The sequence below is a fragment of the Carassius auratus genome, unplaced genomic scaffold (genome assembly GCF_003368295.1).
Source record: "Carassius auratus strain Wakin unplaced genomic scaffold, ASM336829v1 scaf_tig00216504, whole genome shotgun sequence".
Taxonomy (NCBI): domain Eukaryota; kingdom Metazoa; phylum Chordata; class Actinopteri; order Cypriniformes; family Cyprinidae; genus Carassius; species Carassius auratus.
The window spans coordinates 333,670-348,099 of NW_020528604.1; the positions used below are offsets into that span (position 1 = coordinate 333,670).

General features: G+C 36.6%; 1 protein-coding gene across 1 annotated transcript in view; it reads right to left on the reverse strand.

Moving 5' to 3' along the window:
- The window catches only part of LOC113098301 (contactin-4-like), a 46,622-nt gene that overhangs the window by 17,108 nt on the left and 15,084 nt on the right, over window positions 1-14,430 (reverse strand). Inside the window, exons 4-8 of the mRNA XM_026263323.1 lie at window positions 11,849-11,944; window positions 8,417-8,620; window positions 8,215-8,317; window positions 7,880-8,064; window positions 6,268-6,407 (exon numbers count right to left, since the gene is read on the reverse strand). Of these exons, the coding sequence (XP_026119108.1) occupies window positions 6,268-6,407; window positions 7,880-8,064; window positions 8,215-8,317; window positions 8,417-8,620; window positions 11,849-11,944 (728 nt within the window). The remainder of the gene's footprint in view (window positions 1-6,267; window positions 6,408-7,879; window positions 8,065-8,214; window positions 8,318-8,416; window positions 8,621-11,848; window positions 11,945-14,430) is intronic.

A 14,430-nucleotide genomic window follows, 5' to 3' on the forward strand; every position in this document is an offset into this window, starting at 1 on the left:
TATCCTGGCCAAATACTTACTCGTAAAGCCCCTGTTATGCTGCCATTGCACTCACTTGAGTGTGAAAAATTTGAATGGTGCATTCAGGTTGAATGAACATGAGATTTAAAGGGGTCAGATATCTGCACCCGCTCTCTGTATGCGGGCTCTTCAGAGTCTGGTGGCATTAGCTTTTTGCCACTTGAATTTCATTGTTCCAATACAGCAGAAAAACGGTGTAACCCTCTGGCCACATGACCCGCCCTGACATGGAGCATCACAGTCTAACTGATATCATTACCAGACCGCTTCATGTGTGCCGTGTTGACTGGGGTACACTAGAGAAATCAGGACAGCCACTAGCAGCAAAGACAAATGGTGGCATACATCAGCTTTATGGGGGTAATTAATTAGGGGTGACATTCTACTGAAATCAGCACTTTCCCCCTCGACGGGAGAGCGCCGTTTGAGTGGGCTGTGCTGCACCAGACTGATTAAGTTGCCCACCTGAATAGACATCGCAAAGATTGCCCCGCCATTATGGGTATTGGCTTGACATGTGTGATATTGTTGCTGAGCTAAACATTTACACAAGCAGATGAATATTTGGTGTGGACCAAGGAAGAAAATCTAAACAAAACGTAGGAGAGCTTTAATCTTTTAAATAGATAATTTAAAAGTACATAAAATAAATATAGATTATACAACCGTTAGTGTACTCATCTGATTGAATAAGAATGACATTGATGATATTTCGTATAGTAGTACTGAACATTTCACTGTTTGTGTCACTTTGTCAGTTTGATACATACACTTTCACTTCTGTCTTTTGCACTATTGTGACTGAACTATTTTGTTGGTGGAGCGAAACTTGAAAATATAATACCTGCCTATATTTTGTCTGAAATGTCTATTTGGCCTCATGTCCAGAACAACTAAAGTGCCTTTAAGACAAGTTATTTCACTCAATGGCAATTCTGGTAACCCCCCTGATCTATAATAGAGAACGGGATTACTCATGACGTCATAAAAGTGAAGCCACCGCACTGCCATATTGGTTTTCCCATAAATTATATTGAATTGACATGAAATCATAAAATTTGTATGCTAAAACATTACCTAACAAGTCAGTGTTTTAATATCTGAAGTATCCCTGTTACATTCTTACAATGAAATGTCCTTTGTATGAAAGCGGTTATTTGCTTAATGTGGCGAATTTGCCCTGCATATTAAAAAGTTAGGCTACATTCATATACATTACAGTAGTGAACATCAGATTAATATTATAAACCTCGAACGCTCAACATATGTGTAACAAATGACAAAGTACTCATTCTGTAATCTGAATAAAAATGTATGCTTTGTATACAGATATACCTTAATTTGCCATGTACAGTTACTTACTGTTTATGTAATTTTATGTTTTTATTCATACTGTAGGCTAACAGCAATTTTTTCAATGATTTTGTTAACTGCATGCATTCTAAAGCAGTTAATGATTTAAATGTGGGTTCAATTAATAATTAATTTTACATACAGTATACATAACATTTTACTCCTAGTAAAATGCTAATACTAAAACGGCATAGAATTTGCTAAATCTTTCTCCTTCTATCCTAACAAGAGCTCCAGTCCCTCCTGCAGAGAAACACCCCATAACAGTACATTACCACCCCCATGCTTTACTGGAGGAATGCTGTTATTTGGATGGTGACCTGGATTCGATTTCTGCCTGACAATTTTTTTCAATTTTAGTCTCATCTGCCTCAAAATCTTCAATGTGTTTTGGCAAAGCAAGGTGTTTTGGTGATGCATATGGCCTTTCTTGAAGAGTTGCTTTTTTTCTTGCAACCCTCCCATACCAAAAATAAATAAATACATAAAAATATATTGTTGTCACATGCACACAATGACCATCTTTTTCATAAATTCCTTCAGCTGCTTCAGAGTTGCTGTAGGCCTCTTGGTCACCTCTCTGACCAGATTTCATTTCATTTTCACAAACTGTTTTACTACAATGAATCAGACTTCTCAGTGCTGCTTTAGGGACAGATATTTAAACCTAGAAGGGCATATTTGATTTCTGCTGCAGCTCCCTTATGTGGAACACAATGTGACATAATTCTGTCATTCTACACCACTGAGAAAAAATAACGTATTACTGTATTTTGAAGAATAGAAATACTGAAAACTATTATTAAATTACTAAGCTCTACTGCTTAGGGTTACTCTCTAACAGTGATGATATATGGAGCTTCATCAAATAACAAACGACACTCTTCTTCTCGCCCTCTGACTACATGGATGACCTTTGGTCTGGAGATTGATCAAATGCTGAGGTAGCCAATGGTGACATTTACAAAATGGTAACACCTCAGCTCATTAAGAGTGCAGCCTCACACGCTGAGATTGTGTTCACTATCTCTCCGAGTGATGAAACAAGCGCTGTTATACATGACACCAGGGACAGACTGGGAGTAAAAAACAACACTGGCTTTTCTCCCAGATTGGCCCACCACAACTACAAACAGTCGCTAATATCTCACATTATTGAGCAAATTAACACTATTGTATTTATGGCAAATAACATCACAAAACCCATGTTGACTCTGCTGACAAAAAACAATAGAACCATCACAGAAGTGTGAATGATTTCCACTACAAATACCATTACAAACCATCAACTTAACCCTTAAAAAATTTAAAATAATGGTTTCCTGTAGTTAGTTTTGGGACACTATACATTATATTATGATTTAGTGGCTTTAACAAAAGCCACCAATGGAAGGTGACCAATTACCAGTAGAGCCCAACAGGCGCCATTACAGTTTTCATTAAAACCAATACTTTACTCCAATCATTTTCATTACAACCAGTAAAAACCATTACAAATTGATGGTTTCCTTTTTTTTAAAACAGAGGATTTAAATAAATATATAATTTTATTAACTAAAATACTTGAAATCTACTTAAAAAGAGCAGAATGCAAAACACAATGACAAATATAAACCTAGAATCTAGAAACCTGAAACAACAGAAGTCTTCTATTTGAGTATTCATGTGTCTCTCTGTCTCTTTCTCTGTATGTGTCATGTTAATCAGACGAATCACCTTAGGCTACTTCATTTACTCTATTTTCTAACTCAATGGCTCTCAAATGTAACCCTTTGTAGAATCACTGCTGTCTCTTTATGAATTAATGGATATTCATGCCAGATGATGTGGAATGATAAATAGCAGTGGATAATCGGACCTGGGATTTTACTATATTGCTATAGGCTTCATGCTCTGTATAGTAAGAGGTAACCTGGTCTATTTGTTTGCTTATTTTTTCCTTTTAGCTTCTTCCAACCGCCATTATCTTCATGTCTTTTGCTTGCCATCAGCCCACTCTCCTTCACGTCAGTTTCGGTTTCTCATAAGCAAAAATAGATTACATTAGCACCGCTTTTGCTGGCTGTCAATGTCACTTAATCTGACACTTTTTCTTTGATGATGAACCAGCCAGGCCAACGGCTGTCGGATGGACTTCTCCAGAACCTCCAGATGGCCAGTCCGCCCCTGACACTAACACAGCACAGAGCTGCTCTGAGACAAACCTAAACCAGAGCTCTGGAAATACACATGCAGAATCACAACATAATCCTGAGAAAAGAAATAGAATGTCACTTTTTATTTTTATTCATGTCTTGTATTTAGAATTGTTGTAAACATATGATGTTGCCGTAATGTACCTCAACAGTCAGGTTGATGAAGTGCTGTTATTGTTGTTATATTATTATTATTATTTACTTTAAATAAGTCTGCAATAGTAGTATTTAGCAGAAAATATATAACAGTAAACATTAAGGTCTTTCAAAATATACCTGTTTTTATTTACCGTAAACTAAATTAAATATATAATTACTGTTTTCAGTGTTACCTAAAGTGAAAATTGTACTTCGCCTTTTTTTATGGTGAAATAAAGTTGTAAAAAGTTTTTTTTTCTTTTTTAAGTTCTATATTGACCTATATTGTGTAACATTTTGGCTTGTGTCCAAAGAAAATATACTAATTATTAGGGGTGGGAATCACCAGAGGCCTCATGGTACGATATTATCACAATACTTTTGTGTCATAATACGATATTATTGTGATTTTAAATATAGCTGGTTGAGATGTTCAATTATGAGGCCTTTGACACAATCACTTAGCACAGATTCCCGGGATTGAAAAATTTCAGATAAAAGAGGAAAGCACTCGGTGGAGTTTGTATTTATCCAGTTGGCCCAGAAAACAAGCTTTTTAATAAGTGCTTCAACTTTGTCCTGGGTGTTGAAAACGGTGGTACTAAGACCCTGCAGACTTAAATTAAGTTCATTTAGAGTAGAAAATATGTCTGCCAGGTATGCCAGCCTCTGAAGCCAGATGTCGTCTTGCAAGCATGAAGACAAGTGAAACGGGTTGTGAACAAAAAATTCCTCAACTTCACATCTGAGCTCAAAAATCCTTGCTAAAACCTTTCCACGCGATAACCAGCGAACTTCTGTGTGCAGTAGAAGTGTTTCATGCTCGCTGCCCATTTCGTTGCATATAGTGCGAAAAATACGCGAATATAACGGACAAGCCTTGATGAAGTTGACAATTTTCACGACGTCATGAAGTACAGTCAAAAGTTCACCTGGCATGTTTTTCGTCGCTAGGGCTTCCCGGTGGATGCTGCAGTGGACCCAGGAAACTGCTGGTGCAATTTTTTCGGATGAGAGCCACTGCTCCTTTGTGCCTCCCCGTCATTGCTTTCGCACCGTCTGTACAAATTCCAACGCAGCGCGCCCAGTCAACTTCGTGTACTCGGAAAAAGCTATCCATCAAATTAAAAATATCTTCCCCTGTTGAATGTGTGACAAGGGGACGGCAAAACAAAAAATCTTCATGAACTGTGTTTTCAAATAAATAACGGACATACACAAGAAGATTAGCTAGATTCGCTACGTCAGTAGACTCATCGATTTGAAGTGAGAAGAATTCACTGTTTTTTATTCTGCTTATTAGCTGGTTGAAGATGTCAGTAGATATCGAATCAATGCGACGAGAAACAGTATTGTCAGAGAGAGGGATTTTGTCCAGCGTCTTTGCTGCTTTCTCCCCGAGCATACAGTTTACCATGTCTTTGGCAACAGGTAAGCAGAGATTTTCTCCAATTGTGTGGGGCATACCTTTTTTAGCTATGTGGTAGCTCGCCAGATATGAAGCTTTCTGTGCATTTTTGGAAGTCCCTAAGCCTGAATGGGAGTGGATAATTTTTTTCTTCTTCTGCAGTTCTGCCAATTTTCCTTGGAAAAAACTTGCAGGCATGTCTTGTAATTGACTATGTCTTGTTTGTAAGTGCCGGACCATATATGAGGGCTTGAGACTGCTATTAGCTAAAACTTCACCACAGTCTACACATTGCGGGTTTGGACTTTCTGCATCACCAATCCATGTAAACCCGAAAGCAATGTAACTGTCACTGTATTTGCGTTTCTTACTTGACATTTTCTCCCTTTGGCATGCAGGCCTATTTCTCTTGACAAATACATCTCTGTTAGGTTTCTCTGTTCCCGCCTCTTCACTCCGTTCATTATCATCTGAGTCTGTTTGATCGGGTTTTTCAATATATTCAGCGCCATGGTCGGTGCACATCTCCACACAAGAGGCTCATTCCTGTCCCTTGAGTTCTTTAAAGTGCCCGTTTTTAACCAGGTGTCCATTTTGATGAATGTAGTAAGTGAAAAAAATAAATGAACGAATTATCAGTTAGCGCCTAATATGAACAGGGCGGAGCTATTGTGACAGACGTGCTTGTAAAATGAAATTAAATCATGAGTAATTTATAGCTTGTAATGTGAAATTTTATTTCTTAATAAAACTTTCGCATGTAAAGTTTACCACAGTTAAATACGTAAAAATAATAAAGAGACCATCTTTTTCCCCGCCATTACAAACATTCTCTGGCGCACCCCCGGTGGTCAGTTTGGGAACCACTGATCTAAACAATATTATGTTTGTCTGCTTAACTTGATTTATTTGCTTTCGATTACGTGATCCAATCAAGAACTCTAAAATTATTTGTGACGTTGAAATAATTGAAACTGTAATTATCAGCATGCCTTGCATGAGACTTGCATGAGACATGAGAAAAATTCAGAAATTAAGTATATATTTTTTTAAGAAATATATTCTGTTCTGTTGGGATTTCCTTCTAAGCTTCCCGAATCTGCTAACTTGCTTTTAAGCTGCACTAAAGATAAAGCAAACTGCATCACCCACCTCAAAGGACTCAAGCGGCTCTCCGTTCTTCAGCCACCTGTAGGAAGGTTTGGGTTTGGCGCTCGCCTTACACTCCCACAGTAGAGCTTCATCAATGGCTTTCTGCACGTCCTGAGGCTTCTCCACCAGATGAGGGGGCGCTGAGATCCATCAATAAACACAATCACACACAGTGAGATATCATAACCTCACAAAGAGCTGCTGATAAAAATGAGTTTTCAACAGCTCCCACAATCCCAGACACACTTAGAGTTGGTTATTGATTAGCCACTGGTAGGAATCAGTAAACCAACCAAGTAGTTTATGAGCCAATTAAGGAACAAATCCAGTTATTCATCAATCAACATGGCATTAGAATGAGAAGACGCACAATACTGTATGAATTATTTACAAAGACATTTAGTAAACCGCAGTCACACTGAGCACATGGCTTTTGTTAAATGAGGGTCAGATTTGATGGATCTTTATCCTGTATTTGGTATATTGCTTTCATTTGAATACTGCTTTGAGGAACATCACACACCCTTCCCAAACATGCACAAATTACTCAATGTGACTTATTCAGTGTGACTTGCCAAGGCTTAACTTGTCTTTTAAAATGAGAGAGAAAGGAGAATAAATCACATCATATAGTGCAAACGTGGACAAAATAGCATGCTTTATATGTATCAGTCACACTGCTGGAGCTCCAAGTTTTGACTTCGGCCATTATGTTATAAACAAGAGTGACCCACATTGATTATTCTATAGCTCCAGCAGCAGTGATAGATGGACAGTACAGTCCATGGGAGGTTATAGATCTTTACCTGCCAAATAATTGTAATGACAAATAATTACAACATACAGGGATACTCATGAAAATCTGACACACCGGTTATAAAACATGATGGGGATATAAATTAAACATACAGCATTGATCAGTGATAAACTCAAATATATAAGCATCCCTAAAAGCATATTGATTGTGTATGTGTCTGATTATGGAAAGTGCGTAGAATCTAAAAGCGTTCACCATTCTATATCATTGAATATACATTGTGTGTGTGTGTGTGTATGTGTGTGTATATATATATATATATATATATATATATATATATATAGTAATTATTTTGTGTTTGTGGCATTTTTATGTATTCATGTTTTTATTTATTTTCTTATTTGTAATATTTTTTTAAGTTTGTAAAACTTACAAAAACATGGGATAAAAAATGTCATTTTTGTCTCACAATTCTGACTTTCTTCCCCCCCAAACAATTCTGAGTTCACTTTTTGTCCGCCACGTAATAAAATATATATAAAAACATTACATTAACTTTCCTTCTCAGAATTGCAAAAAATAAATTCTCATCTTGCAATTCTGAGTCTTGCACTTCAAATTTTTGTTTTGCAATTTAAAAAAATCACAATTCTGATTCTGAAAAAGCTAAAATGTGAGGGAAAAAAAGTTTTTTTTGTTGTTAAGTGTTGTTTTTTTTATCTGTGGCAGAAATAAGCTTTCATACAAAGCACACAAAATAAAACTAATTTAAAACATTCAGGTTTTGAAGATTTTCAAACTGGCTAAACTGTTCCTTCAAAAGAAAAGTACATTTATTTCTCTTTTCTGCCCTACCATAGAAGGAGAGTCGCCCCTTCACTGTGTTTTTGCCTCTGGAGTTCTCAGCCATGCATTCGAATGGCCCTGCGTCTTCCTGTTGGAAATAAGGGATCTCCAACACACCACTGGATTTGTTTACATCCACTTTTCTGGGAAAAGGAACTCCATCTGGTCTTCTCCAAGTGATAGCAGGTACTGGACTGTAAGCAAAAGGTAAAGTTGATTGTTTAATGAGCTATATTTCTCTTTAAATAATAACTGCAAAAGAAACCCAGTTTCTATATCAGTGAGCTGCTTTTAGTATATTGTGTAAGCAGACTATTACAGAAAATATTAACTTTAATATTTACTTTCCCAAAGCAAAGCACTCCAGTTTGACTGTCAACCCTTTGGCAACAGCCAAAACTTCTGGAAACTGGATCTCAATTTTTGGCTCATATTCTCCCATAATGCCTTTAACACAAAAAAGGGTGATTATTTCCTATTAAAACATGTTTAAAAACAACATAGGAGTCATTTTTATGAGCTGAATACATATGGTAAGACCATCACCATCACTGCGGAGTACAAGTGGCGTGGGAGGTCCCTGAACCCTGCTTTGGGTCACAGTGTTAGTCACGACACAGGTGTAGTTTCCCACGTCTGACGGCTCTACTTTAGCGATGTACAGGTTGCCTGTTTTCTGTGACACGAAGCGCCGCGTGTCTTGCTTCACGAATGAGGGGTATTCATTGAAGATCCAGGAAAAGGTCAACTCTGCAGGAAAGTCGAGAGATGAGACTTGCCTCTACTGCACTTTGAAGTGCACTTTGAAGTGAAAATAATACTATTCCATTTCAGATTTGAATAAACAATCACACAATCTTAAGCATGGCTTTCATTGTACGTGAAAAATTGGTAACTCTTTACAATTTATTAATACTTGTTAACTACTTTAGTTAACATTAACTTTTAAATGATTAATTAATCTCAGTAGTTAATGTTAAGTTCAATACTTAGAAGTACATTATTAAAACAAAAAGTTGTATCTGTCCATCCCCCTATCCATCCATCCATCCATCCATCAATCTAACCTTCCAATTTACATCTACCCATCCATTGGATCTTTCATCCATCTTACATATATGGATCCTGGCCAGGATGTGTCCAGTAAAAATGGAACGCATAGCCACCCTAATTTTCCATCCATCCATCCATCCATCCAGTTAATCAAAAGTGAACCTTTTATCATAACTGTAATAATATATTACAGTTTTTCATGTTCTTGCATGGTCTTTTAACTCAGATCTATCCTTCCATTTTTCATCCATCATCTGTCAATCAGTCCGTCAATCCATCCACTCATCCATCCAGTTAATCAAAAGTTAACTTTTATCAGAACTGTGTTAATATATTATAATACATGTTATGGCATGGTCTTTTAACTCAAATCTACCTTTGTAATTCATTTACACAAGAAACTCAGGAAAACACTGGCTGTCTATGTTATGAGGTGTGAGCATCTTTAAACCAATAAAGAGACAGGAAAAATAAAACTTGAGTGCTTAAGTAAAAAAGTAACTGATCTTTATAGAATCCAGGTATAAGTCCTGTTTTTTTTTTCTTCTTTTTTTTCTGATTGATTCAGAAAAAAACAAGTGATTTTAGCCTTCGGTAAGTTTTAAAAGGTTTGGCTCCATTAAAGCAATAAGGTCTGATGTGTTTGTCAGCCCAACACTAAAAACAGTAATCAAGACTGCAGGGGACAGACGAGAACAACACTAATGTAGCACAGCTGTGCTATACTACTCATCTCAGGCAACGCTTACTGATGAGAAATGACAGAGCAGCTGAGAATAAACCACTTTTATACTTAAAGGAACTGCTGGTCCCCATTGACTTAGTATGGGGGAAAAAATCACAATGCACATCAATGTAATAACCTTTCCTGTGGCCCTTTTTAAAAATGCCCTGTTTTTTTCCAAGTTCAACATTTTCTGTTCTGAAAGTGTCAACAATCTAAGTGATGACAAAAAAAGGTCTAGTAATCAGTCTATTCAGGGTTTCTTAAGTGTGGCCACTCATTGAATTACAGCAAAGAGCAAATACAAAAAGTTTGGTTCACATAACATTTAACTTGTGCTCTGTAGTAATCCACTTAAGGGAACTAACAACAGTGCAAAAAGGAGGTAATATGTATTTATGCTGTTATATGGGCAGTGAGGTTGAAAAGCCTTTATGCTTTAAGCTAATTACAGTGAACCATAATTGCTGGTTGAGAGGCGGTTAATAGGAACAAACAGCAGAAACTGCCTAGAGCAAAATCTCTCTGAACAGGTAACATCTGCACATATGATAACGTTGAATGAGACTCTCATAAGGCGCAACATTAAGTTTAGGAATAAGATTATTAATAAACATACTGAATTGTAATTGATCTTAATTTTTACTTTGCCACTCTAATAAAGACTATGGAATGCAATTCATCCATCATATCATAGACATGAAGGGTAATGTACAGTCAGGCAGTTATTATCACCAGACCTTATATAACCATGAAAGGTTACGGTATATAAGATTTAGCAATAATTACTGGCTGGATGTTCATTATCCTGCTATTACATGGCTACTTGCTAAATAAATAAATGAATGGACATATTTATTTGTTTTGAAATTATTTATTGTGTGAAAATAATTAGACAACCGAATGACAACTGTATAACAGTAGCACACAGACGATGAAAACAGGTTGCCTGTTGAAGTTTAGCGGTCATTCAAGAAAGAATGAAGTTTAGACTAGGGGCGTCACTAGGCCTTTTTTAGGGGAGCTTCATCTTCTGTGAACATCAGAGAGCACAGGGTCTGTGTGTGCATTTATTGATAGATTGCTATGATATTACATCTGCATCGGTGCAGTTCTTGTAATTGCAGTTTGCATAATGTTACTGGACCAATATACGGTTCGGTTTCTCATCCAATATCAACACTGTACATCTTCGCTGCGTTCACCTTCAGCCCTTATCACAGTGTGATAGCAGTTTTTTCATCCAACAAAAATGAAGCAATTAATACCCATGAAGACATACTTTAGAAAACGATCATGATTTATTTTAATTTACTTTTTAAGATTTAAAACATATTATTGTGTATTTCGGCATTACATTATGCAGCCATGCACGGAAATGAATAAAGACACACATTGTCTGAAAGCACTAAATGGCACAGACAGAGAAACATCATGTGGAGTTATTTTGTTTGTATTAAGTGATAATGAATCATTAGTGTATCATGATACATATGCTAGAGTAAGAGTAAAAGGATTTGTGATTTTTTTTTTTTTTTTAAGTAGTTGATTTATAGAAGTGACAAACTGATAATTCATGTTGTTATTTTTAATAAATATAAATAAATATAGAACAGATATATACAATACCACTGTGTTCCCAAGATTCATTGCATTCATTTAACCCTTATGTTGATTTAATTGTCTGCCAATGTCCACATATAAGAAAAAGTGGTTTTGTCAAAGGATAAACATGAATGCCCTAATAATGAATCAGGAAGTATTCATTATAAAAAAATTAAATAAAATCTACATTCCCTATTTTGTAGTGACTGGTCAGTGGTCACATCTACATTTAAAAAAAAAAAAAAAATGTATATGGCTCAGTACTCCTACTCCCATGAAATACAGGTAATACAATGGAATAGTGGATTGCAATAAGGTTAGTAGTATACAACCCTACCCTAATGGTCAAATCATATTTTTTTAATCATACCCTTATTGGAGGCTGAGCCCCCCTAAAATGGAAATCCTAGAATCGCCCCTGGTTTAGGCTGAAATATCTCACACCTTACAAATAAGAATCAGGTATTCCGAAGAGCCATGTAATATATTTTGTCAGTTCATTTGCCATGTCCAACTTTTAGTTTCTCTCTCAGGATTGCCATTGACCCCTGAAAAACTCATTAGTCAGCCAGAAAATAGACAATAAAATGCCTCACCTCCCATATGCGCTGGAGGGCCACAGAGAAGAACCACACCTTGCCCCTCTCTGACACTCACTGGACTTCTCCTCTGGGTTCTAAACTCCTCCAGATCTGTTGAAAAATGTCAAATATCAGAAAGAAAGACAGAAATTAGCAATCTTGGTAATACATAATTTAATCTTGAGTACTCTTTAATAACAGTTACATTGAATGACATTGTGTACTGTTTTAAACAAAAAGAGAATAATATATCATGGAGTCTAGACCCGACAAAAATAGTTCACACAAAAAAGATTTCATTGTTTGCTTGTCTTCATGATGTTTCAGACTTTCTTTCTTCTGCGGAAAACTAAAGGAAATGTTTAGCAGAATGTTCATGCTGCCCTTTTCCATACATTCCAATAAAGTTACATGTTGCTCAGGAGTTTCATAAATGCCCAAAAAGCACTATATAATTGGCCCATTCAACTGAAGAAATATGGTTTTTGGAAGACTTGGAAGACCCAGATGAAATACTTTTCTGATGCTGTTTTGTCATTGTGTGTGTGTGTGTGTGTGTTTTGGCAGTCCCATGGTCACCTTCATTTCACTTTCACTTTTCAATTTTTAATTTTGCGTAAACTATTAAATTCAGAATAAAAAGCTAAACTCCGTTTTTAAAAACCATGAGGATATAAAATAACGAGAAATAAACCAACAAATAAAATAAATTGCATACTTTCATTTGTGAATCATTAACCTTATTCTGTGACAGGAACAAACAGAGAATTGAAATTGATGGAGGTTGCGTTTACCTCACCTGCACTGAATTCAGTGAGAGCGTTGTGTCTAGAGAATGGCAAATTCAAACAGAATATGCATGAACAACACACTCACTCAAAACACGACAATCCCCACACGCCTCCGTGATACAAACTATTTCGACACCATCCACAAAGCAGGGGTTTGATCAGGCTTTAAAGCATGTGTCTGTGAGAGGGGTACTTTTTGTGCTCTGCACGTAAGTTCCTCAGAACTACCCACATCAGGAAAAGTTTTCTTCCAGAATGTTCCGTAGACACATTTTTCAGTTCACATAATATCTCATTACAGAGTCCTTACAAGACATTTCTATGAGGCCAAAATAAATAAACTGACAACTCTCTGCTACACATATGCAAAACAATCATCTGCTCTTCGATACTGTACATATAAAGCATTCATCAAGAGAAAGACACACTCCACTGCCTCTAATTGGCTTCTCGGTTATCAACTGTACGTTGTGTTTTGTTCAATGCTCTCAGCAAAGTAAACACCGTAAGCCCTTGTGAAGCTGCTGAGATTGAATACCGTATTGTATTGAAAGTAATGAATTTGTGACCTGTAAAAGATAGGTTGAAGGGAAATGCTTTTTCTAGCATCCCCATGGTTATATGTTAACAATGAATTTGAGAAAGCCAAGAGGTAGAGGTGCCACAATATTCCTTCAACATTTCAAATAGGTTTAATAGAAAACAATTCAGCACAAATTAAAAACATATTTAAGTAAAGTTAAATCTTAAAGGGTTAGTTCACCCGAGAATGAAAATCCGTTCTACTCATCCTCGAAGCATCCCAGGTGTATGTGACTTTTTTCTTTCAGAATAATCGAAGCGAAGTTACGTAAAAAATTGGCCTTGCTCTTCCAAGTCTTTCAATGGGGTTAAGCGGGTGTTTGGTGTCAACAGTTCAGAAGACGTGAAATAAAGTGCGTGCATTTGTAATAAAACATCCCTCACACGACTCTGGGGTGTGAACAAAGGCCCTCTGTAGCAAATCCATGCGATTTTGTAATATAAAAATCCAAATTTCAAATGTAATAAACACTTTTTTCTCACTTCTGCTGACTGTTAAGAACCGGAAGACATGCAGGCAGATGTCATAGTTCGTTAGCTCTTCGTGGGTGACTAGCGCGGAGAGAGAACAAAATAAAATGCCGGTCACGAATTAGAAGCACAAAACAAGAATTTGTAAAGAAAAAAAGTCATAGAATTTCGAAATAAGCCAAGAGGAGACTTTGTTTCCTTTTTCTCCTACATTTCCCAGAGGCGCGCGAGTGATGCATACGTCTTCCATGTTCCGCCTGCACATCTTCCGGTTCCAAACAGTCAACAGAAGTGAAAAAAAAGTGTTTATTACGTTTGAAATCTGGATATTTATCTTACAAAAACACATGGATTCATTACAGGGGGCCTTTATTAACCCCCCGGAGTCATGTGAGGGATGTTTTATTACAGATGCGTGCACTTTATTTCACGTCTTCTGAACTGTTGACACCAAACACCCGTTTACCCGCATTGAAAGACTTGGAAGAGCAAGGCCAATTTTTTTATGTAACTTTGATTGGATTATTCTGAAAGAAGAAAGTCACATACACCTGGGATGCTTTGAGGGTCAGTAGAAGATTGATGAATTTTCATTCTTAGGTGAACTTACCCTTTAAGATTATCTTTGCATGCTTCTGGAAATGCATTAAATCAACAGTACACAGACAAAGGCCAGTGCTGCTGATGGGATGTTTCTGTTACAGTTATCAGGATAAGAAATTATTTTTGGATAGTATAAAGAAATCTTCTAAT